Source organism: Cebus imitator, unplaced genomic scaffold, assembly GCF_001604975.1.
Source record: "Cebus imitator isolate Cc_AM_T3 unplaced genomic scaffold, Cebus_imitator-1.0 Scaffold85, whole genome shotgun sequence".
NCBI classification, from domain to species: domain Eukaryota; kingdom Metazoa; phylum Chordata; class Mammalia; order Primates; family Cebidae; genus Cebus; species Cebus imitator.
The window spans coordinates 4,263,101-4,287,759 of NW_016107400.1; the positions used below are offsets into that span (position 1 = coordinate 4,263,101).

The following is a 24,659-nucleotide window of genomic DNA, read 5'->3' on the forward strand; positions in this document are numbered from 1 at the left end:
CAGAGCCTCCTTCTGTTGCCCAGGCTGGAGTGCAGTGGCATGATCTTGGCTCACTGGAACATTCACTTCCTGGGTTCAAGCAATTCTCCTGCCTCAGCCTCCTATGTAGCTGGGATTATAGGCATGAGCCACCGTGCCTGGACACATATTTCCAACTTTTGGTGAATTTACTGAGACAGGACTGCATCATAAGTCAAGGAATATCTGCATTTCCTGCAGGGACCCTGAACCATGTTCCCGTAACACCAAATTACTGAACTGTAATTTTTTAAAATATCTGTCTTCTCTTTGGGAGTGCATTCTCTGGGGCTGAGGACTACTTTTCTGTTGTATCTAAGTATCCTAGCACAGGGTTATGATAGGGGCTCTTGTGAAAAGAATGAAAGAAAAAAAATATATGAATATTCTCATCATTCCACGCTCTTCTCTATACATCCTTTAGGGTGATGACCATTAGGCTTCCCCAGAAAGACTCCATAGTCATTTGACATATGCAGAATCAGGTCATGTGGGTATTTTATTTCAGCACAAAGGCCCCTGTACAGACAGTCTGGCAAATATGATAAACTTTTGGCTAAGCCACCTGGAGCATGAAGAGTCCTTTCGAGGAGGAGTATGGGCGGGAAAACAGAGCCAAGCATGCTTTGCTGCTGACTTATCTGAAAACCAGCCTTGGAGCAACGATAAGGGAAAGGGTGGGACCCACTAAGGAAGACAGAACTGAGAGGGACAGGAGAAAAATGCCAGGCCCTGGTGAGAGTTGGAGCCCCTGAATACAGCTGTAGCCAAAACCAGTTACCTGTATGTTCCTAATTACAAGAGCCAATATATTCCATTCTCCATTCATTCAGCTTAAGGTAGTTTGAGTTGTAGTCTCTACCATTTGTGGCCAAAGGAGCCCTGATCTATACAGAAACTCCATTTTTCCTTTAAATGTTAAGAAGTCAGACGCAGAAGACTGCATATTGTAGAATTTCACTTATAATGACCAGGCTAGGTGGGTGGCTCATGCCTGTAATCCCAGCACTTTGGGAGGCCAAAGCAGGAGGACTGCTTGAGCCCACAAGTTTGAGACCAGCTTGGGCCACGTGGTGACACCTCATCTATAAAAAAAATCAAGAAGTTAGCCAAGCATGGCGGTATGCGCCTGTCATGTCAGCTATACAGAAGGGCCACTTGAGCCCAGAAAGACAAGGCTTCAGCAAGCTTGATGGTGCCACTGCACTCCAGCCTGGAGACAGAGAGAGACCCTGTCTCAAAAAAAAAAAAAAAAAAAAAAAAAAAAAAAAAAAAAAAAAAAAAAAAAAAAATCCAAAAGAGGCAAATCCATAGAGACAGAAAACAGATTTGTGGTTCCCAGAGGGCTGGGAAGAGGGGCATATGGGTAGTGACTGCTCACAGGCACCAGGTTTCTTTCGGGGACTAAGAATATTCTGGAACTAGAGTAGTGATGGTTGCACAATTCCAAGTATACTAAAAAACACTGAATTGTAGGCCAGGCGTGGTGGCTCATGCCTGTAATCCCAGCACTTTCGGAGGCCGAGGTAGATGGATCACCTGAGGTCAGGAGTTCGAGACTAGCCTGGCCAACATGGTGAAACTCTGTCTCCACTAAAAATCAGTCAGGTGTGGTGGTGCATGCCTGTAATCTCAGCTACTCAGTAGGGTGAGGCAGGAGAATCACTTCAACCTGGGAGTGTAGGTTGCAGTGAGCCAAGATGGCGTCATTGCCCTCAAGCCGGGGCAACAAGAGTGAAACTCCATGTCAATAAAACAAAACAAAAATCACTGAATTGTATACTTTAAAATAGTGTATCTTAGAGTATGTGAGTTGTATCTATAAAAAAATCAAAAATAAATTTCATTATAGCCAGTGGAGCTCTCCCAGGGAATGAATGGAAGCATCTGATCCCTCTGTTTCCTTGTGATAGGAATAGAAGCTACCGAAGCAAACACTGTAGAATTGGAAAGTGCTTTATTTCAGGGAAACATAAAGGGAAACGAACACTATTATAACTTCGTTTAACAGAAGAAATGGTTACCTAGTTTTGCTTTCCAACTACAAACCTAAACGAGGATCTCAGCACCTAAGGTAAAACACAATAAGCACAAAACAAGAGTTCACTGGGGTTGGACTCCCTCGTTTACTCTAGAAATTATGAGAACCAGCAGCAACGTCCCTCGAGCACCAAGCTCCTTTGTTTTATTTACCAGATGACCAGGAATCATAGATTAGTTTGGCTGCGACTGTGTCTTCCACTGCCATTCCTAGAACAGACAGAAACTTGGTTCACCTTTGGTCAGAACAACTTTTCTTGAAACAATCAGGCCCTGTGACTGGCAGTTTCCTGATACGTGTTCATGTTGCCAGTGCCTACTGGAATAACAGGGACTGAGAGCCAGAGGTGAGCTCAGGCTTGGATGGTCTGCAAAGGGACAGAGAATATGATACTAAGAAACACCCACCAACAAATTGTGTGTCCTTTGCTCAGGGCTGAGCAAATTTTTTTTTTTTTTTTTTTTTGAGATAAGAGTCTCGTTCTGTTGCCCAGGCTGGAGTGTAGTGGCACGATCTTGGCTCACTGCAACGCCTCCCAGGTTCAATGATTCTCCTGCCTCAGTCTCCCAAGTAGCTGAAATTTCAGGTGCCTGCCACCATACCTGGCTAATTTTTTTTTTTTGTATTTTTAATAGAGGCAGGCTTTCACCATGTTGGCCAGGCTAATTTTGAACTCCTGGCCTCAGGTGATCTGCCCACCTTGGCCTCCCAAAGAGCTGGGCTTATAGGCATGAGCCACCGTGCCCAGCCCAAGCAAACTTCCCAAAAAGGGTCAGACAGTAACTCTTTCAGGCTTTGTGGGTCAAAGGGTCTCTATTACAATTACTCAACTCTGCCCTTAGAGTAGAAAACACAGCCAACAGGTAAACAAATGAGCCTGGTTGTGCTCCAGTGAAATTATTTATGGAACTGAAGCTTAAATTCTGTATCATTTTCATGCATCATAAAATATTATTTCCTCCCCCCAATCATTTGAAAATCTAAAAACCATTTCTAGCTCAGAGGCTACACAAAAGTAGGAAGCAGGGCAGGTCTGGCTCACAGACTGCAGTTTGCTGACCAGAGGTCCGGTTCCAATGCTGCATCCTTTGACATCTCCCCTTTGTCTTGTAGTTTTGGTAGATACCTTAACCTCTGCACCCAGCACAGATATGTAATTAGGTGCTTGATATGCATCTGTTAGGTGAAATGATGTGCCAATAAACTAATCCCCAAAGGTGAGAAAGCAAAAATTGCTGAAAAGGACACAACAGGTTTCTGCAGCATTTCAACTCAAGTGGGGGCTCCCTGACCTCTGATCTGCCATGACCTCTGAAGCTTTCGGACACAACTGGATCCGTGTGATGTCTTTGAACGAGGTTCCAGATAAAGTTTTATTGCCAGTGCATGAGAGACATCATGCACTGGCATAATGAAGATATTGCTTGCAGTGCATGAGAGATTTTAAAGATATTTACCAATCTTCAAGGCATGGATACTTAACTAATGGCATGGGCTCTGGGTAGCCAGGGCACTCTTGATGCTCTGCCAGGTATTGTTTTGCTGCTTGATCATGAAGTATGGAATATCCTGAGAGGGGGACAGAGGGCTCTCTTGAGAGGCTTAGGGTAGCAATTGCTTACCAACATTTCAGAGTATTTCAATGTTTTGTTTTACGTGTATCAGTTCTGTTCCAAAGTGCCTATTTTTTTTTTTTTTGAGACAGAGTCTTGCTCTGTTGCCCAGACTGTAGTGCAGTGGCATGATGTCGGCTCACTACAACCTCCACCTTCTAGGTTCAAGCGATTCTCTTGCCTCAACCTCCCAAGTAGCTAGGATTGCAGACCTGCACCAGCACACTCAGCTAATTTTTGTATTTTTAGTAGAGGCAGAGTTTTACCATGCTGACCAGGCTGGTCTCAAACTGCTGACCTCAGGTGATCTGCCTGCTTCGGCCTCCCAAAGTGCTGGGATTACAGGCATGAGCCACCACGCCTCGTCTGTTCCCATGTACTTCTGTTTCCTTCAATTTCGTAGAGGGGAAGAAAAACAAGGGCAAGGGGCAGACTGGCCACTGGGAGCCCACCCTTTGTTAGGCTTCTATAAGGTACCCTATACAACTCAGTTGGCAGGGGGTTCCCCATGGAAGCCCTTTTGAAAGCAGCAAGTGGGAGAGTAGGGAAGGAAGGAATGAACAGGGCTCGGTGCTTTCTGTCTGACTGTCTTTCAGGTTGGGTCTCTGCCATTTACCTTAAGGTTCCTGTCTTTTAACATCTTTGTCCCCTGCCCCCTCCACTTCTGAGTTTCATCAAGATCTGCACCTAGCTGATTCATTTTATATGCACATCACAACTAACTGGTAACAGATGGTGAGGAAACTGTGGCCTAGAGAGGTCAGATCACTTGCCTAAGGACACATGCCTCTGAGTGGCGGGGAAGGGACTCTGACCCAGGACTGCCCAGTTCCAGAGTTCATGAGCTTCATCACTAGACTAAGCCATGTAAATAATTGACTTGAATGATGGAGCACAGTGATTCAGCTACAGAGTCTGGTGACTCACTGCTCTTTCCACCAATGGGTGAGCCTGCCTTGTGCTCTGGTTGGATTTTGGCCCAGGGACCAATGGATCTTACCCAAAGACTTGAACACCGTGGTCTTCTCACAGTGGGCTGGTTTCACTCCCTTAATCACTTCTCCCAGCTCAGCAAAGATCTCAGCCTAGGAAACAAACATAAGCTGACCCAGGTATGAAGCTAAAGTCTGTTCAGGGTTGGCTTTTGAAGCCAGCCCAGGTTGGTTTTGAAGACCCTTGAGCTAGGTAAGAGACATAGTTGATTTAAAAAAAAAAAAAAAAAAAAGATCCTTTGTACACTGGATGATACTAGGGAGGAGGCTGGCCCCGAAACCCTTTTGGAGTGGCATTTGCTTTGTGATACCATAAACACAGAGATTCACGTTGGTGCTCAGAGAGCTGTCCTGCCAAGATCATTGTGTCAGTGAGGAAATAGACATGCTCTTATCTGAACATGCATGCCAGCAGCTCCCTTCTTGGTTTTATGCTCTGATTATGACACTAAAATGAAGCCAGAAGGTGGGCAACACAGTCTTATCGTGTTGGCCACATTGGGAAGGTTTCCAGGCTGCAAGAAGCTTCCAATCCCACTGCTTTATAGGACAGCCCAGCAAAAAAAAAAAAAAGAAAAAGAAAAAAGAAAAATTCATTAAGCTTCTCCATCCAGGCAAAGGAGAAAAAAATCAAAATTCATTGAGCTCTGTTCAGGCAAAGGAGACAGGAAAACACATGTCACCACCATAATGCCCATATTTTTCTGGAATGAAATTAAAGCAAAATGTTTAGGAGCTCTTTCCCCTACAAGGAGGAGGGGTGGCTGAGGTCTCAAGCAGGCCAAATTCGAAGGGAAGTTAATGAAACTCTGGGACCCAGGTGAGGCCAGCCAGGTGGCAGCCCTGACCGGGGTCAGAAAGAGCCTCACCCCTGACAACAGGACATCTCCGGACTCCTTCAGGGCCGCTTCCTGGGAATCCACATACAGCACAGCTTCCTTCATGAGCTCATCATCCAGTTCTCTCCAGTCGGGTCTGCTGGCTCCAACAGCTAAGAGACAGAAAAACAGACCCTAAGCCCAGAAATAGTCCCAAAGGCTACGAAGAAGGCCAAAGCATGAGAGAGAGGTGATTGAAGGACCCGTGAGCACACTCAGATTCAAAGCACTCCCTCATTCCCCAGGCCATGCCTCTTCCAATCAGTAAGATGAAATACTTATTAAGAAATAGGCCAGGTGTGGTGGCTTATGCCTGTAATACCAGCACTTTGGGAGGCTGAGGCAGGCAGGTCACTTGAAGCCAGGAGTTTGAGACTAGCCTGGCCAACATGGTAACACCCCGTCTCTACCAAAAATACCAAAAATCATCCAGGCGTGGTGGCTCTCGCCTGTAGTCTCAGCTACTCCGGAGGCTGAGGTACGAGAATCGCTTGAACTCGGGAGGCGGAGGTTGCAGTGAGCCAAGATCACATGGCTGTACTCCAGCCTCTGGCCAACAGAGTGAGGCTCCATCTGAAAAATAAAAATAAAAATAAAATACTACCTACCATTTTCTGCCTTTCTATTCCATATCCCACCTCACTGCTAAAAGATTTTGAGACGACACAGCATTCATTTACAGGATGTCTACTATCTGTGGGATGTTTTACACATACTATTTATGGTTCTCACAAGTACATTTCAAAGTCTGGTTCTCACTTAACAGATGCACAAATGGAGGCTCAAAGAAGCGAAGGTGTTTGCCAAGGTTAGGGATCTGATGGGTGAATCTGGGTCTGAGAGCACCTGGGCTTTCATGCCTCCTCCGCTTAACAGGATTAACAACTTCCTCACACAAATCCCGACACAGAGACATCACTTGGAGCTTATTCACATCCCATTCTCCTTTTGCTCTTCCGTCATTCCCGTTCCTCACCCCCAACCAGTTCTTTTAATATCTATTTTTTACTTTTTGGAGAGAGGGTCTCACTCTGTTGCCCAGGATGGAGTTTAGTGGTGCATTCAGAACTCACCACAGGCTGGGTGCAGTGGCTCACGCCTGTCATCCCAACACTGGGAGGCCGAGGCGGGAGGATCACTTGAAGTCAGGAGTTTGATACCAGCCTGGCCAACATGGTGAAACCCCATCACTACTAAAATACAAAAATTTGCCAGGCGGGGTGGCACACACCTGTAATCCCAGTTACCGGGAGGCAAGAGAATCTCTTGAACCTGGGAGGCGGAGGTTGCAGTGAGCCAGGATTGTGCCACTGCACTCCAGACTGGGCAACAGAGCGAGACTCTATCTCAAAAAAAAAAAAAAAAGAAAAAAAACCCCAGCCTCAAACTCCTGAGCTCAAGTGACCCTCCTGCCTCAGTCTCCCAAACTGCTGGGACCACAGGCACGTGCCATGATACCGCTTTTCCCACCCTCACCCCCGTTCTCTGTTAACTCATGACAAAAAGAAAGCCCAGTGTCAAGGAGAAGTCTCAGCACAAAGAAAACTGGCTCCATCCTGGCCCTGAGCTAGCACATCCCCTGCGGAGTCCAGGACCAGAATGATGAATCCAAGGTGTTGCGCACCCTGGCACTGGGACACAGGAGAATACAGAGGCTGCCACCAAAAGCCTGCAGGGCCAGGGAGGTAATGCAAATGAGCAAAGCTGGTCAGAGGGACTGAATTAGATGTGGTGGAGACTGAGGGGTGCAGAAGTCAGTGGGCCCTTTCGAAAGGGACATTGTTCAGCTCTAGCTAATCATTACCACGTGTGAATATAGATCCACTGTTACCAGATATGCCCCAGTTGTTTTCTTAAAAGAGAAACAGGAAATCTATTTGCATATGTCACTCCTTGAGTTTTAGATCACGCTATGGGCCAAACAAAGCACATCTGCTGGCTGGATCCAGCCCCTGGCCGGCTAGTCTTTGAAAAGCGCTATAAAGCCTTATACAAATATAAGACAGCATTTATATGCCTTCTCGCACTGCTGCCCAGTCTTCTCCGCTTATTCCCTCCCATGCTGTTCTCCCTCATGCTAATTTCCAAAAAGCGTGGTATAAAAATGTCCATCTTGAAGGTTGTTTGTGCGGAGAGTTCTACAGAACAAAAGCACTAGCTAAGGAAGCTCGTAAATAAATCATAAGCTGGTGGGAACAAAACCCCCACTTCTCAGGCCTCCCCTTCTCTCTGGACTATTTCTATTTCCCCTGCACAACCACTGCTTACGAGCAGGGCACATCCACAAAGGGTTGTGTGAGGTCACTCAGGCGGATGGAGGTGGGCCAGGCAGTAAAGAGAGAGGCCTGACTCGGATCAGACTCTGGCTTGGCTATGATGGGGCTAAATGAGTGAGGGTCGAAGGCAGGCTGACAGGGTGTGGTGGCAGGAGGAGGGAAGCGTGGGGGAGGTTGGAACTGGGCCTGTCCCTCTGCCGAGCTATAAACTAAGTAAAATCTGTTGTTGGTGTTTCCCTGTTGTCTGCGCTTGTGACACATTTTTCTTAAATGTATGTGATGCCTCTGTGAACACATAAACCAATTTTGTCCCTGGGCCAGGAAAACAGAAGAGATGCCTTGACTCAAAATCAAGTCAGCCCTTCCTGGAGAGTGATTCCAAGGGAGAGAGGATTCAGCATAAGGGAGATTCTCCATGTCTGGATGTGAGGATGGAAAGGCCATATGATGGGGGATTTGGGTCGTCTCTGGGAGCTGAGGATGGCCCCAAGGAAAGGGGCTCCCCCCTCCATCCTCCAGTGTAAGGAAAGGAATCCTGCCACACCATGGAGACTGGAAGAGGACCTCCGGGCATGAGATGAGATTGCAGCTTGGATATCGCCCAATTTCTTTTTTGTGAGACTTTATGCAGAGGATCCAGCTACCCATACCTCGTCTCCTGAACCACAGGAACTGTGAGATGATAATAATGTGTTGTTTTAAGCTGGAAAAAGAAAAATCAAGTCCATCTTCCTGAAGATGCAGCCTTGGAAACCCATTTCACCAGGAACTGGTTCCTTGCGATTTCCCATATCTTTCCAGAAATGGTCTTATTGTCCTCAGACTCAGCCCTGACTCACCCCTTACCCATTCCCTGGACCCAATCTGACCACCAGTCCCATGCAGGCTGAGACTTTCAAATTACTTTGACCCACTCCTCAAACATGCCATGTTCACTTCCACACTCAAGGCCCTTGCATCTGCTGTTCCCTCTACCTGGGATGCCTTTCCTTCAGCTCTTGGCATGGCTGGCTCTTCCTCCTCATTCAGGTCACAGCTCAAAAACCACATCCCGGCCAGGCACAGTGGCTCACGCTTGTAATCCCAGAACTTTGGGAGGCCAAAGCAGGTGGATCACAAGGTCAGGAGGTCGAGACCATCCTGGCCAACACAGTGAAACCCTGTCTCTACTAAATACAAAAATTAGCTGGGCATGGTGGTGGGCGCCTGTAATCACAGCTACTCAGGAGAATGGCTTCAACCCGGGAGGAGGAGGAGGTTGCAGTGAGCCGAGATCACACCATTGCACTCCAGCCTGGGCGACAGAGCTAGCTAGACTGCATCTCAACAAACAAACAAACAAAAAACCCACCTCCTAAGAGAGCTTCTCAGATAACCCTACTGAAAACACCTCCCTCTGCTTCTCCCTTCCACTTCCACCACCAGCCTCTGTCACTCAGAACCTTGTTCTTTCCAGTCTCATCTTCAGCTAGAACTATCTACTGTAGTTCCTCTATGTGTGTGTTTGTTATCTATCTCTCCTCACTGAAATTAACCACCAGGAAAGCAGTGACCTTGACTGTCTGGTACTTGTGGCATCCGTAGCATCTAGAATAGTGCCTGGCACATGGTAGAGATTCAGTAAGCATGTATGGTTGAATGCACGATTATTTTACTTGGCGTTTGCCTGCTCATCTGCCCATGTGTGCAAAGCTCTTAGCTTCTCAGCTCACACCATGTGCTTGTCACTAAAACATGGGGCACTGAGACCAGCTTTAAACCCTCTAGAATGTGCCCGCTCTGCTCACCAGGATCCAGTCTTCCTGTTGGAAGGCAATACTGAGTATTATTTAAAAGCTTGGGCTCTGAGGATAGAGTGCCTCAGTTCAAATCCCAGCTCTGCCATCAAGAACCCCTGATTTTGGGCTGAGCACAGTGGCTCACCCCTGTAATCCCAGCATTTTGGGAGGCCGAGGCAGGTGGGTCATTTGAGGTCAGTGGTTTGAGACCAACCTGGCCAACATGGTGAAACCCACTGCTACTAAAAATACAAAAAAAATCAGCTGGGCATGGTGGCAAGTGTCTGTAATCTCAACTACTCAGGAGGCTGAGGCAGAATCACTTGACCCGGCAGGTGGAGGTTGCAGTGAGCCGAGATTGTGCCACTGCACTCCAGCCTGGGTAACAGAGTAAGACTCCATCTCAAAAAAGAAAAAAGAACCTCTGACTTTGGGAAAGTTATGTCATTTCTCCATGCCTTGGTTTATCCCCCTGTAAAATGGAGTTTATGATAGTAGTTCCTGTCTCATAAGTTGGTTATAAGTATTAAATGATATTATATAGAGAATAATGTATATATAGAATAAACACTTGTGATAGTATTAGATATAGACCAGCTCTTGCTATAACACCCAGGGCCATTTGAAGGTTGGCAGAGGCCCCAGGCACCCTCATGTCTAGAGTCCCTTCTCCTGCCCCTCATCCTATCACACATATTTAAAAGAATATACATGTCACATAATAAATTATAGTACAAAAGAAATTTAAAATTTTATAATTCTTAGTATTAAGAACGAATGACTCATTTGTCCTTTGTGATTTTAACTTCATCACATCTAAGAATTGAGCTGTGAATTACCATTTTACGTAATTTTACATGTTATGGCCAGGCACAGTGGCTCACACCTGTAATCAATCACAGCACTTTGGGAGGCTGAAGTGGGTAGATTGCTTGAGGCCAGGAGTTTGAGACCATCCTGGCCAACATGGTGGTGAAACCTCGTCTCTAACAAAAAAAAAAAAAAAAAGAAATAGCTGGACATGATGGCACATTCCTGTAGTCCCAGCAACTTGGGAGGATGAGGTGGGAGAATTGCTAGAACCCAGAATGCAGAGGTTACAGTGAGCTGAGATCTCGCCACTGCACTCCAGCCTGGGTGACAGAGAGTGAGACCCTGTCTCAAAAAAAGAAAAAAAAATTACATTTTATAGAACATTAAATATTCGTTAGTTTCAGGTTTGCAATTTCCCTTTTACATTTTTGGGAGCAAATGTTGTTGTTGTTGTCTTTTTTTCTTTGAGACAGTCTCACTCTGTTGCCCAGATTAAAGTGCATTGGCTCAATCTTGACTCACTGCAACCTCTGCCGCCTGGTTTCAAGCCATTCTCATGCCTCAGCCTCATGAGTAGCTGGGACTACAGGTGCAAGCCACTATGCCTGGCTAACTTTTGTATTTTTAGTAGAGATGGGGTTTTGCCATGTTGACCAAGCTGGTCTCAAACTACTGACCTCAAGCAATCCACCTGTATCAGTCTTCCAAAGTGTTAGGATTACAGGCATGAGCCACTGCACTTGGCCAAATATTGTTTTTTCAGTCTCACACGTTTCTAAGACCTTTAAAAAGCTTGGGCGTCTGCATGAGTAAACTGGCTCTGCAGATGTAGCCGACTGGTCCAGTCTAGAGAGGAGCCTGGCTACCACCCATCATGCCTATGGAGCCACTCTACTTACCATTGATGTGAGCTCCTGGCTTCACCCATTCACCAAACAAAATGGGCTCTGTTGCCAAGGTGACTGTGATGATCACATCTGCACCTGTCACAGCTTCCTGGACTGAGGAACAGACCCGTACCTCTCCTTGCACGGTGTCTGCAAACTTCTCTGCATTTTCTTTGGTGCGGTTCCATATTCTCACCTTCATTGGGGGTAACAAGAGGAACATTGGTGCCATTTTTTGGCTGCTTATGTTATACTGAGCCCAGGGATGCCAAGGGAAAGTTGAACCACTCTGGGATAGGGGCTGGTGGTTATCTAAATCACTCCAAAACCATTCCCTATGGAGAATGGACATTTGATCAAGGGTACAGCATTAATTTGGACAAATACCTAGCCAGGCATTTGAAAATGAACTTTCTTTTACACTTTCCCCTTTAAAAGAGGGTGAAAGTATTTCACTTCTAGGTCAGGATGCATAGCCTCAACAACTTAATAGCTATTATATATTAATAGCATAATCAGGCTGGGTGCAGTGGCTCACGCCTATAATCCCAGCACTTGGAGAGGCCAAGGCAGGTGGATTACTTGAGGCCAGGAGTTCGAGACCAGCCTGGTCAACAGGATGAAACCCCATCTCTATTAAAAATACAAAAATTAGCTGGGCTTGGTGGTGCGCGCCTATAGTCCCAGCTACTCAGGAGGCTGAGGCAGTAGGATCGCTTGAACCTGGGAGGCAGAGGTTGCAGTGAGCTGAGATCATGCCACTGCACTCCAGCCTGGTGACAGAGCAAGACTCCGTCTCAAAAAAAAAAAAAAAAAATTGCATAATCATTAGCAGAGCAAGTTCTGGAGCCAGGTAGAAGGCTTGGAACCAGTCTCTACTCTGCTCCATACTGAAATTACTTCATGTCATTCAGTCTTAGTTTCCATGTCTGGAAAATGGAAATGATAACCTGGCAAAGTCTGTGTGGAGCCCACACTTTATGTCCGAGACCCTGCAAAGGAGTTGTAATGGGTAGGAGATTCATACAAAGGGTTATTTATGGCAATATTTTGCATGGAATAACTTGATCAGTGAAGAATACGTAGGAAATTCAAGATCAGAAGAGTTAGAAGGTAAATGGCACAGCCGATAAAAAGGACAAGAGCGGCAGCTACAGCTGGAGTCCTGGAAGGTGCTGGTGTCAGCAAAGGCTGGGAACTGGGATCTTGCCAACTTGCTTGACAGGTTTCAATGTCTGGGTCAAGGGTTTGTCACGTGTCAACTAAAAGTAAGACCTATAGAATCTCTCATAAGGAAATAGAATACATAAACAAACGTTATGTCTAAGTAAGTTCACCAAGCAAGGTGAAAAACAAGACATTTTGCCCAGCCAGAAGCACATGGTTAACCTTTATACCCTTCTCAGTAGAAAACTATGCAAATTTTATGCAAAAATTAGATCACCTGAAAAGTGGTATTAGAATGTTCAGTAAGACAGGCTATAAAATGGTGCATGTCTAACGTGACTGAAACTATGCTGAAAAAACTGAAGAGGGAAGATCGGAAAACATTAACTGCCTTTGAAAACAGATAAAAGAGCATTTTTCTTTTGTTTTCTTCCTTATATTAAAAGTAATGGCAGCCGGGCACAGTGGCTCATGTCCTGTAATCCCAGAACTTTGGGAGAACAAGCCAGGTGGATCACCTGAGGTCAGGAGTCCGAGACCAGCCTGGTCAACATGGTGAAACCAAAAATACAAAAATTAGCCAGGCGTGGTGGCAGGCAACTATAGTCCCAGCTACTGGGGAAGCTGGGGCCAGAGAATCCCTTGAACCCAGGAGGCAGAGGTTGCAGTGAGCCCAGATTGCGCCACTCATTCCAGCCTGGGCAACAGAGCGAGAGTCCGTCTCAAAAAAAAAAAAAAAAAAAAAAAAAGTCATAGCCAAAATAGCCATTATTTTTGCACTATCTTAATAGTTATATTTCCCAAGGCAGTGGTTTTATTTTCGTCATTAAATCATACTATGAATATGTTCCATCCCTTTTATACACACACATAAAACAAAAGTCGCATCGAACATTCCCAGGAGGAAGCATGAGCCACACCTGGGGGAAGGTGGACCGGTATGGAGACTGCAAAAGAGAGAGGCTGTGGCCTCCTGGTCTCCGGGTCTCATCCGATCCAGTTTCTTGATCCATAACCTTGAATACTTAAAAACTCTGCATTCTCCTAAGAATAACATAATAGACAGGGCCTAAAAGGACAACTGAATGTATACAAGAGTTGTAATAGAATCCTTTAACTGAGTAAGCTTGCTGTATCCTCAGGCAAATGCCCTGTGAACTGAGGATTGGAAACAGATAATCAGATCTTCTTCCGACTCTTCTCCTCCATCCCCTCCATCAGGGCTCATGGGAAGTCATGAAGGTACAAGAATGGTCTAGATGGGACTCACAGCTTAATTACTTCAGAATAACCTGTGGTGCCGTGAAGGAGTACAGACAGGTCAAGGACCACTCCCTCCCCTCCTCTCCCAACCCCACCTCTGGACTTACCTCCTTAAAGGAGAACTGCTCTATGAAGATCTCATAATGGCTGTAGGCTTGGACCCCAGCCCCAAGGATGCACAGCACTTCACTGCTGGGTGGTTTCAGAAACTATTTGAGGGAAAGGAAGTGGCAAAGGTCAAGGGAGACACTAGCAGGTGGGTACAAAATATGGTTTTAGTATTAGATGACTTCTGCCCTCTCTTCTGCCTCCCTCAAGAGATTGCAGGCAATCCAGAGAATTTCATTTTGGGTCTTGGTTTCCCCGGTGTTGAGTGGGAAGAGAAGGAAGAAGGGTTCACTAAGAAGCTAATATATGCCAATGTGTTGACCCCATGATCTCATTTAGTCTAGACATTGGCCCTATGAGTTGGGGATTCCTATTATCTTCTTCTTACAGATGAAGAGACTGAGGTCCAGAGAAGTGAATTTGGTTCGGGTCTTACAACTTTTTAAAATTATTTTTCATTTTTTTAAATTTTATTTATTTTTTGAGACAGAGCCTCTGTCGCCTAGGCTGGAGCGCAGTGGCACGATCTCAGCTCACTGCAACATCTGCCTCCCAGGTTCCAGTAGTTCTCACTGCCTTGGCCTCTGAGTAGCTAGGATTACAGGTGTGCACCACCATGCCCAACTAATTTTTGTGGCTTTGGTAGAGGCAGGCTTTCACCATGTTGGCCAGCCTGGTCTCAAACTCCTGACCTCAGGTGATCTGCCAACCTCAGCCTCCCAAAGTGCTGGAATTACAGGTGTGAGCCACCACTCCTGACCAGGTCTCACAGTTATTAAAGGGCACAGTGGGGCTCTAAAGTCACATCTTCCATACTCCAAAGCTCATGTCCTTTCTTCTGTGCCATCATATCTCAGGTACATGCTCAGCCATACCCACTTCTCAGAGCTCTGAGCTATTTCTAAGAGCTCCCTGGAATCTGTGAGCCTTTCCTTCCCAGGGTTCTAGCAATATTCTCTGAGTCCACTCTGTTGATCCTTTCATAGCCTGTCTTCCGCTAAAGATGAATGTAGAATTAGCATCTATGGAATCTCCTGAGGGTGTCTGTGTTTGAGAGCAGGATTCTGTGATCGACTCATGTCCATTGCCACCTCTCCAATGAAGCCTGTCCGACCTCCTTGATAGAATGCACCAGGCCACAGCACTTATTTGTTTGCAGATTTTCTTCTACTGTTTTTTAAGCCCCGTGAGGACAGAGGTAGTCTTATCTGCCTAGAACTGGTACATGTCTACTACGGCCTACAAGAAGCAGCACTGAATTTCTCAACCTCAGTACTTACTAACATTTGGGCCGGACAATTCTTTGTTGGGGAGGGGTGCCATCCTGTGTATTACAGGATGTGCAACAGTATCTCTAGTTTCTGTCTATTAGATGTTAGCAGCATTTTCCATCCCTTCAGGTTGTGGCAACTAAAAATGTCTGCACACTACGAACTGTCTCTGGAGCAGGTGGCAAAATCATGCTAAGTGGAGAATCACTAGCATACAGGAAAGACATCACTTGGCTCTCAACACCATATGTATTAAATAAAACCCTATTGTGCCTTTTCTCTATTTAATTTAGTACACTTTTAGTTACCCAGGTCTGTTCTTTCATACAGCACTACTCACTGAAATTCTGGAGTATAATATTTAAAAAGTGAAAAGTCTTCTTAACTATTAATTACTAGCAAAACAGCATCTCTGAAATATTAGGAATTAATTATATCTCTTGAAGCTACCAAAGGAGAGATACCATTCTGTGCCATAAAATATAGTTCAACGTCTCTTTTTTGAAAAGGTTTCAAAATGATAACATCCATAAGACTATTGTTTCTGTCTGATAAGGATAAGTAGATGATTTTTTCCTTGTTACCATTTTCTTCTGTTCTCAGTTAATATGAATCTCTTCTTGAAAGTATACCTGAGCTTCAGAAAGTGTTACAGTATCCTATAAAAGTAACCTTCAACTCCCTAAACTAAATCTGTAATTCTGATTTGTTGTCTTGATAATTTGTTGCCCTGGTAATAGTGTGATAATTCATATATTTTTAAAATTTTATTTATTTTTATTTTTGAGACAGAGTCTCGCTTTGTTATCCAGGCTGGAATGCAGTGGTGTGATCTCAGCTCACTGAAACCTCTGCCTCCTGGATTCAAGCGATTCTTATGCCTTGGCCTCCCAAGTAGCTGGGATTACAGGCACCCACCACCATGCCTGGGTAATTTTTTCTTTCTTGTTTTTGGCAGAGATGGGGTTTTGCCATGTTGGCCAGGCTGGTCTCAAATTCCTGACCTCAAGTGATCTGCCTGCCTCGGCCTCCCAAAGTGCTGGGATTACAGGCATGAGTCACCGCACCCAGCCGATTTTTTAAAATGATGTATTTATAGGATTTATTAAGTAGGATTAGTGGCACTTCAGTCTTTTCTCATAAGCATGCAGGTGATTAAGTACATGTATATGAATCTGCTAGGTTGCTAGGTTTTTCATTTAAAGAGTCTGAAAGTCTGTTTCATTTGCATTTGCCAAGGCCTTGCATGGTCTGGTGATCTCAGTGCTGTAGCTCTCTCTCATGCCATCATGCCATGTTCCCCTGTACTTCCTGTCTTCCAGCCATACTAGCTTCCTTGTAGCTTCCCAAACCCCTGTACTTCCTTCAACCATAAGGCCTTCACATTAATTAATTCCTCTCCATAGGATGCTAGGCTGCTTTGTCTCCTCTGCCCCTCACAAGTAATTCTTATTATCCTTCAATCTTGGCTCAAATATCCCTTACAGAGGCAAACCCACAGACTAGGTCAAGACCTACTGCTTTACACTCTCACAGCACTTGTCAGCATTTTACTTTCATATCTATTGGTGTAATTTTTTTTTTTTTTTTTTTTTTTTTTGAGACTGAGTCTCACTCTGCTGTTCAGGCTAGAGTGCAGTGGCATCATCTTGGTTCACTGCAACCTCTGCCTCCCAGGTTCAACCAATTCTCTGCCTCAGCCTCCCGAGTGGCTGGGATTACAGGCACCCACCACCACGCCCAGCTAATTTTTTATTGTTGTTGTTTGTTTGAGACGGAGTTTTGCTCTTGTTGCTCAGGCTGGAGTGCATGATCTCAGCTCACTGCAACCTCTGCCTCCCGGGTTCAATTGATTCTCCTGCCTCAGCCTCCCAAGTAGCTGGGATTACAGGCATGTGCCACCCCGCCTGGCTAATTTTGTATTTTTAGTAGAGATGGGGTTTCTCCGTGTTGGTCAAGCTGGTCTCAAACTCCCAACTTCAGGTGATCTGCCTGCCTTAGCCTCCCAAAGTGCTGGGATTACAGGTATGAGCCACCACACCTGGCCTTTAAAAAAAAATTTTTAGTAGAGATGAGGTTTTGCCATGTTGGCCAGGCTGGTCTTGAACTCCTGACCTCAGGTGATCTGCCTGCCTCAACCTCCCAAAGTGCTGGGATTATAGGTGTGAACCACTGCACCCGGCCTATTGGTGTGATCTTTGGACTATACTTTGTCTTCCCCCCACTGGACCCTGTACTACATGATGGCAGGTACTGTATCTGGTTTTGCTCGTCCCATGCTGAGCAAAGAACCTTGAACTTGGTGGACACTGAAATATTTGTTGAATAAATGCATGCCAGTGCTAAACCCTGATATATACTGTCACCTTGAGAAAACATATCAAAAGCCTTCAATGAGGTTTATGTGAAACCCAAGCACAAAAGATGTATTGTGTTCATCAGAACTTAGAGCTCCCTATACTTATTCTCCCCACAAAAAGCCCTCAATAAAAGAGAAGTGGTGGACAAGAAAATATTCTACTCTCAAGGCAACAAGTAAAATAGACCCTTTGTTCCTTATTGAAGCAGTTCATCTGAGCCCCTAGAAATAAAGCTGTGAAGTTTCAGCCTAAACTTTGAAGTGTCTAAACTTTGAAGTGTCAAGGCTTCTTGATTCTTCTCGGAGCATAGATTTTTATTAATGAAACAAAGCAGTGTTATTGAAGGCTGGGTCTACAAAAGTGTGGTTTCTAGACCTAATTAATCCTTACTTTCTGTGATTTTGATTCAGTAGGTCTGGGAATTTGGGTTTTTGAAAACTTCCCTAGCTAATGCTGCTGCATAGCATGCTTGTATGGGAAATTTCTTAACTGGGACAAGACCACACAGCCTCAAAAGAACCCATAGGCACCTGGTTGTATGACTTCAGGAAACCCAACTTTCTATTCTTTTCTGCGTAAAATGAGGCCATTCATACTTTTTCTGCCTTCCTCACAGAAACTTATAGTCCAGACAAAAGGTTGGAAATGATTTTGAAAACAACTAAAGCTCTTTACAAATGACAGGCAGTAATATGAGATTCATTTTGTTCCCAAATTACCAGCAAACATAGTGAGGAGTCCTTGATTACTTCTGTTGAGTCGGGTCTGGATATAACCAAAAACCGGTTCACTGAGGTGGGTGCTGTTGGTCTACTGCCTTCACATACAATTACCAAATTAATCCTCCCATTCTTTCCTTCCCAGCAGGTATCTAGAAAACCTTAACATATAACCCGAACACCTGGTCTTCGCTACTGCAACTTTCCCTGGGTGACCACCTTCCTTTTGCAATTACTTAGGAAAACCAGTGTCCCAAGACCTTGTACTTCCCAAAGACTCCAATCATTCCTACCGACACCCTGTTTTCTAAGCCTCTTCCTTTTAATTCTAACTTCTAAAAATACTGTTTTTCCTATAGGATGACTTGACATTGCTTGGAAACATCATTGCCCCACTGCTAACTGTTTCCTCTGCCCGGAGCGCCCCTCCACATTTTTGCATGGTTCACTAACTCACTGCTTTCAGTTTTGACTCAAATGTTACCTTCTCAGGGAGGTCTTTCTTGGATAATGTAAAATGTTACACCTTCTTCAATACTCTCACTTCTGCTTTATCTTCATCTTTCCAACATGTCATGTGGCTTTTGGGTGGTTGGTTTTATTTTTTAGCAAATTCTAGGCACACTATTAATCATTTATTAATAGGTACTAATTATTTAATGACATTAGTTATTACAATTTAACACATTATTAAACTCAAAGGTTTTGGGTTTTTTGTTTTTGTTTTGTTTTGTTTTGAGACAGGGTCGCATTCTGTTGTCCAGGGAAGTACAGTAGCTTGATCTCAGCTCACTGGAACCTCCGCCTCCCAGGTTCAAATGATTCTTCTACCTCAGCCTCCCGAGTAGCTAGGATTACAGGTGTGCACCACCATTCCCAGCTAATTTTTCTGTTTTTGCAAGAGATGGGGTTTCACCATGTTGACCAGTCAGGTCTCCCAACTCCTGACCTCAAGTGATCCACCCACCTCAGCCTCCCAAAGTGTTGGAATTACAGGCATGAGCCACCACACCTGGCCAGTGTTTCACTTTTTGTTATCTGCCTCCCCTGTGCATGCCCCCCTGTTTTTTTCATTGCCATTTGCCTAACATTTAGGACAGTGCCTGACATGATAGGAGCTCAGTCAATACTTGTTGAATGAATCCATGGATCTGGCTTGGATCTGTTCAGCTCCCTCTCCCTCTTGTGTAGTACTAGCTTTGGTCTATGGGGCAATCATACTGTCTTACCAGGGGCAATGTGGTACAGGGACAAGAAGCCAGTCCTGGAAGCTGGGGAGGTCAGGTATTAAATTGTTACTCTAGCACTTATTAGCTGTGCAATCCTGGGCCACTCATACAACCTCTCTGAGATACATTCCTAGACCTGGCAAGTGAAGAGAATAATTTCTATTCTTCAAGGCTGATGGGAAGATTGAGGATTATGCATGTAAGATACCTGGAATCTGGCCATGCACATTAAATGGTAGCTAATAATTTTGTGAATTACCGTGCTCACCTGATATCTCATATCTGGCATCTGGAATTCCAGCTATGTCCAACAGAGACCAAAATTAAGTTCCTCACTTCTCCTTTAGTCTCTCAAGATTGAAGCACCAGACCCCACCCAACAGTTCACCTTAGTGGTACAGCCAGCCATTCATCTTACCTTGGTGGCAATGGCAGATACTGCTGCTGTTCTCTTTGCAGTTATGACACTTCCATCCATGACCTTGGAGGAAAGGAGAGATGGTGAGCAAGGGAAACCCCTGTCCACTACTTAAACTAGAAGAAACAGTTCTGAAATATCAGTCTAGGAAGTTTTACAGCATCCTACAACAGCCTGGGTTTGGTGTCAGACCTGGATCCAATTCCTCCACTTAAGAGATATGCAACTTTGAATAAACACTGTAATCTCTAAGCACTGCCTTCCTCACCTGTAAAAACAAAGACAATGCCAGCCATTCAGAGGGTTATTATGAGGATTAAATGCACTGGCATATCTGGAAACATCTAGCACATGGTGAGTGCTCAAGAACTGCCCATTTTCTTTTCTTGCCCTGGGATTCTCAAAACACCAGATTAAGAAGGAACTTGAGAGAGAAGGTTGTCATTTGACAAGGGCCATGAAACTCTACCTTAGTGACTCTCCGTTCCTGCTGCACATGTGGAAAGCTTCATGAAGATATAGATGTTCAGATACCACCCTTAGATTAATCCAGTCTATCTTTTCTAGGAGTGAGATGCAGACAGCCCAGGTGATTCTGATACATAGCAAAGTTGAAGATTATGCCTCGCTAGTAACAACCACCCCCTGCATTCTTCTCTGTTTATAAGTTATTCATCTCAGCTTACCATAAAAAAAAATAGGCATCATCAACCTCATTTTACAGATGAGGAACAGAATCATCACGTTACTGAACAAATTCAGCTGTCACCTAGTTTCAAAGCCTCAGGTCCTACCCCACTGGGGACCACTGCTGGCAGATAGTGTGAATGCCATCTCCATTGGATGAGTGTAAGTTAGGGAGAGATAGATATTCTCAAAGGATTGTTGAACAGCCAGATTATTTGAAGATCCAGAAATTCAGAGGAAAAGTAAGGACATTGTAACACCCAGCTTGGAGTGTGCAGACTACAAGAGTTAACCGTCAGAGAGACCTAAGAGTGATTCTTGAGTCTTTCGCCAACTGGATGTGTGACCTCAAGCAAAGTGACTCTACCAACCTGAGCCTCAAGGACCTAAATAGAAATGGGGGGGAAGGGGAGGTAATAAAAACTCCCACAGAGGAATGTATCAGAATTGAATGTGATTAGTGCCTCCTTCTTGGCACTTAAGTGCCCAGTATGTGGCAGTTAAAATGGCAGTAGTCTTAGGAGAGTCTGGACCTATGGACCGGGGACTTAGTCTGAACAGCTCTGAAGTCCTGCCATGCTAATTGTTAGTTACATAAACCTGGGTAAGTTGAACATAGTTGCTCTGACTTGGTTTCCTCATCTGTAAAGTGGGAGTAAAAATATTACCCATCTCATAGAATGGTTTTAAGTATTAAGAGCATTAATAAATGTGAAATGTTTAGAACAGTGCCTGACACATTAAAAAGTATGCCATTAACACCAGCTACTGCTACCTTTTGATACTGTGATTAGATATTAAAACAGGTCACACTGTATACCCCTCCAAAAAGGTGCCTAGGGATTATAGAACACCCCGTCTTTTCCATGTCGACAAGGATTAAGTAAATGTTCCCTTGGCTAACGGGTTAGTTCAAGCTGTGTATTTGGGGTAACTGAGTATAGGACAAGGAGATACACAAGAATGACAAGATTATTATTTCCACACTGTCACATGCTTGAGGCAGCAGTGGGCGCTGGTGCTGTGTTATGCATCCTCAGGCAGTCCTAGAAATAGATACATGGACACAGATAACCTTCGGTGTCGCTGGTATCCAGTCACTTGCAGAGGGGCAGGGTAGTCACAATCAAGACTCCCCTGCTCATGGAGAACTCACTTCTGAGCTTAATGCTGAGCCCAAGGGCCCCACTCCACCCGGGGATAGGAAGTTGCTCACCGCCAGCAGGGTGCCATTGCTGGGCTCAAAGAGTAGCACAGTAGCCTGGTGGGAGGGGATGATGGAGGTGATGTCGCGGTCCTCGTAGAAGGTGACCAATTTGGTGGTCAGGGCATCCTCTGCAGCACTGTAGGCGGGCATGACCCCCAGGTACCTACAAAGAGAGAGGGAGCAGCTTCAGCCCCTTCTCATAAATGCTGGGGTCTCTCTTAAAGTCCCCATATACCTTCCTTTCTCTTTCCTTCGTCACCGCCCCACTGGCCCTCTCCCAGCCCCCGCATCCCTCTGCCCTTCCCTTAGACACCATGCATAGTGTGTTCCGAAGTCCAGCTCTGGATCAGAAGACCATTCCCCCCAGCTCCGCCACTTAGTAGCTGTGTAAGCTTAGAGAAGTTACTTAACCTCTCCGAGCCTCAGTTTTCCATCAATAAAATGGTGGCATCAATACCTCCCTACGTGGAGAGTGTGCCGAAATAAACAAGGTAACGCCTGTAAAGCGCCCACTTGGCACACCAGGTAGCGCCTATTAAAAGTGGCAGTTGTTAGCAACGATTCGGCAAGCCGTCTCTTCCCTCCTCCCACCGCTCCTTTTTCTGCTCCTCCTCTTCCCGCTTTCCAGTTGCTCCTGCCCCGGGCCCCGATCCCCCTTACTCACCCCTTGTGCTTGGTCACCGGCACCACGGTGCGCACGGGCTGCATGACCCCTCCTTCGGGGCCGCTGGAGAAGTTGGCCAGGGCCGTCTCTAGAGGCGGGATGAGGAGGCTGGAGCTGCGGAGGTGTTCCTCCACCTCGGCCGCGCTCAGGAACGCTGGTACCCGGCTCATCTCGCCACCTGCCTCCCAACCTCAGTCTCCGCACCGCGATCCACCGACCCTCGGCTGCGCCCTCTGTGAGCGCGCCCGCTGCGCTGCGGAGCCGCCTGCTGGTCACCGCCCAGCCTCCGGGGGCGGAGCAACCCCACCCAGCCCCGCCCCCCAGCCGTCTCCTCCCCCTTCGCCCACCCCGACCCCTAAGGGTGGGAGAGATAGGTCCCTTCTAGCAACGGATTCCCCAAGATGGGCATCGAGGTGGCGGGCTGGGAGTCAATATTGTTCGGTCCACTTTCTCAGTTCCTGTAATCAACTATAACCACATTCCTTGACTTTTGATTCCTACCTAACCCCTCCCCATTAACTCGCTTTTTGCTGCTGTCTAGGTCACCGTGCCCGGGAAAGAATGGACAGGGCAAACGGTAACGGGGCTCCTTTATTTCTTAAATTGTTGCCTATTGCTAAGAGATAAAAGGAGACGGAGGCTTATTTTATTTATTTTTTCTTTTAATTCTGTCCGGATCTGGAGCCTCTTATCCTACTCTTCCTCCCACCTGTACCCCAGATGGCTGGCGACAGAGCGAGACTCCATCTCAAAAAAAAAAAAAAAAAAAAAAAAAGATGATTCCTAGGAAAGAAATTACATGCTCCAAGAGAATAAGCATTTAGGAAGATGGGTCTTCTGCCCATAGAGACAGATGAGTGAGAGCAAAGCCTGAAGACAGGTCAAGAGGCAGGACTGCTTAAGCGGTGATTTGTGGTATTTTGACTAGAAGCTACCTAAGGCGTTTTGTAGGAAATGGTCACATCACAATAAAAGACAGTGGATGAGTAGTGTCAAAATCAGTACCAACGAAATGAGAAATCGTACATTATGTATTTAGAAACAGTGCTTGGCACAGAGTAGCCACATAATAAGTGAACACTTATTGAGAGAGAGAGAGAGAGAGAGAGAGAGAGAGAGAGAGAGAGAAGATGCTGATGCTGGTGGTTGGAAAAAATTGATTTCAGTAACACAATTTTGTTTCTTCAGTTCACCACCCCTAGAAATTTATGCACAGAGCCGCCAGGCTTATAGAAATGTTTCTGGGCCATTATGTGTGTTTTTAGCATTATTATTACATAACATTTATTTGGTTTAGAAAACACAGAGATATAGCCCTGGCATGGTGGCTCATGCCTGTAATCCCAGCACTTTGGGAGGCCCGAGAGGGTGAATTACCTGAGGTCAGGAGTTTGAGACCAGCCTGGTCAACATGGTGAAATCCTGTCTCTAGTAAAAATACAAAAATCAGCTAGGTATGGTGGTGGATGCCTGTAATCCCAGCTACCTGGGCAGCTGAGGCAGGAGAATCACTGGAACCGTGGAGGCAGAGGCTGCATTGATCCAAGATTGCACCAACTGCAGTCCAACCTAGGCAACAGATTAAGACTCTGTTTGGCCCTTTGTTTTAGTGAATGTTAACTAAAAATAAAATCCCACCCCCCCCCCCACTGCTGCATGAACCCCTCTGGGCCAAGGGGGCCCCAGAAAAACCTTAAAGACTTAGTTTCCAGTCATGATGGGTTGGAAAGTCAGACATGCCTCATTATATCCTCTCCTTTATGGAGTTTAGACACAACGGAGCAGACTTAATGTTAAAACAGAGATCGCAAGACTGACAGAACAGACTCTTTGTAACAATACAATAACAAATTATAAACAGGATCAAAGGCCATGCCAGGCCAGACTTAAGTCACCCACCCTTACACTTAAAGAAAAGAACTGTGTTCCAACTGCCACAGTTTTTCATTTTCTCTAGCAGCTAAACAAGCACTTTCTTGAAGATAAACAATATTTTTGTTTTTCTTTCCCCTAGCCCTGCTTAAAGAAGACAGGCAACATGGCTGGGCGCAGTGGCTCACACCTGTAATCCCAGCACTTTGGGAAGCTGAGGAGGGTAGATCGCTTAACGTCAGGAGTTTGAGACAAGCCTGGCCAATGTGGTGAAACCCCATCTCTACTACAAATTCAAAAATTAGCCAGGCGCGATGGCGCGCACCTGTAATTCCAGCTACTCTGGAGGCTGAGGCAAGAGAATCGCTTGAATCTAAGAGGTAGAGATCGCAGTGAGC

At 45.5% G+C, this 24,659-nt stretch overlaps 1 protein-coding gene across 2 annotated transcripts in view; it reads right to left on the reverse strand.

The window, feature by feature from the left end:
- Positions 1-1,956: 1,956 nt before the first annotated feature.
- CRYM (crystallin mu) overlaps positions 1,957-24,659 on the reverse strand; it is a 25,600-nt gene continuing 2,897 nt past the window's right edge. The window contains exons 2-9 of one of the 2 annotated variants that reach the window (XM_017534351.2): positions 22,390-22,642; positions 21,735-21,888; positions 19,832-19,894; positions 13,834-13,935; positions 11,309-11,492; positions 5,534-5,655; positions 4,673-4,757; positions 1,957-2,268 (exon numbers count right to left, since the gene is read on the reverse strand). In XM_017534351.2, coding sequence (XP_017389840.1) covers positions 2,204-2,268; positions 4,673-4,757; positions 5,534-5,655; positions 11,309-11,492; positions 13,834-13,935; positions 19,832-19,894; positions 21,735-21,888; positions 22,390-22,559 — 945 coding nt within the window. In that variant the 5' untranslated portion in view covers positions 22,560-22,642 and the 3' untranslated portion in view covers positions 1,957-2,203. The remainder of the gene's footprint in view (positions 2,269-4,672; positions 4,758-5,533; positions 5,656-11,308; positions 11,493-13,833; positions 13,936-19,831; positions 19,895-21,734; positions 21,889-22,389; positions 22,643-24,659) is intronic. The other variant, XM_037740572.1, reaches the window with a different exon arrangement.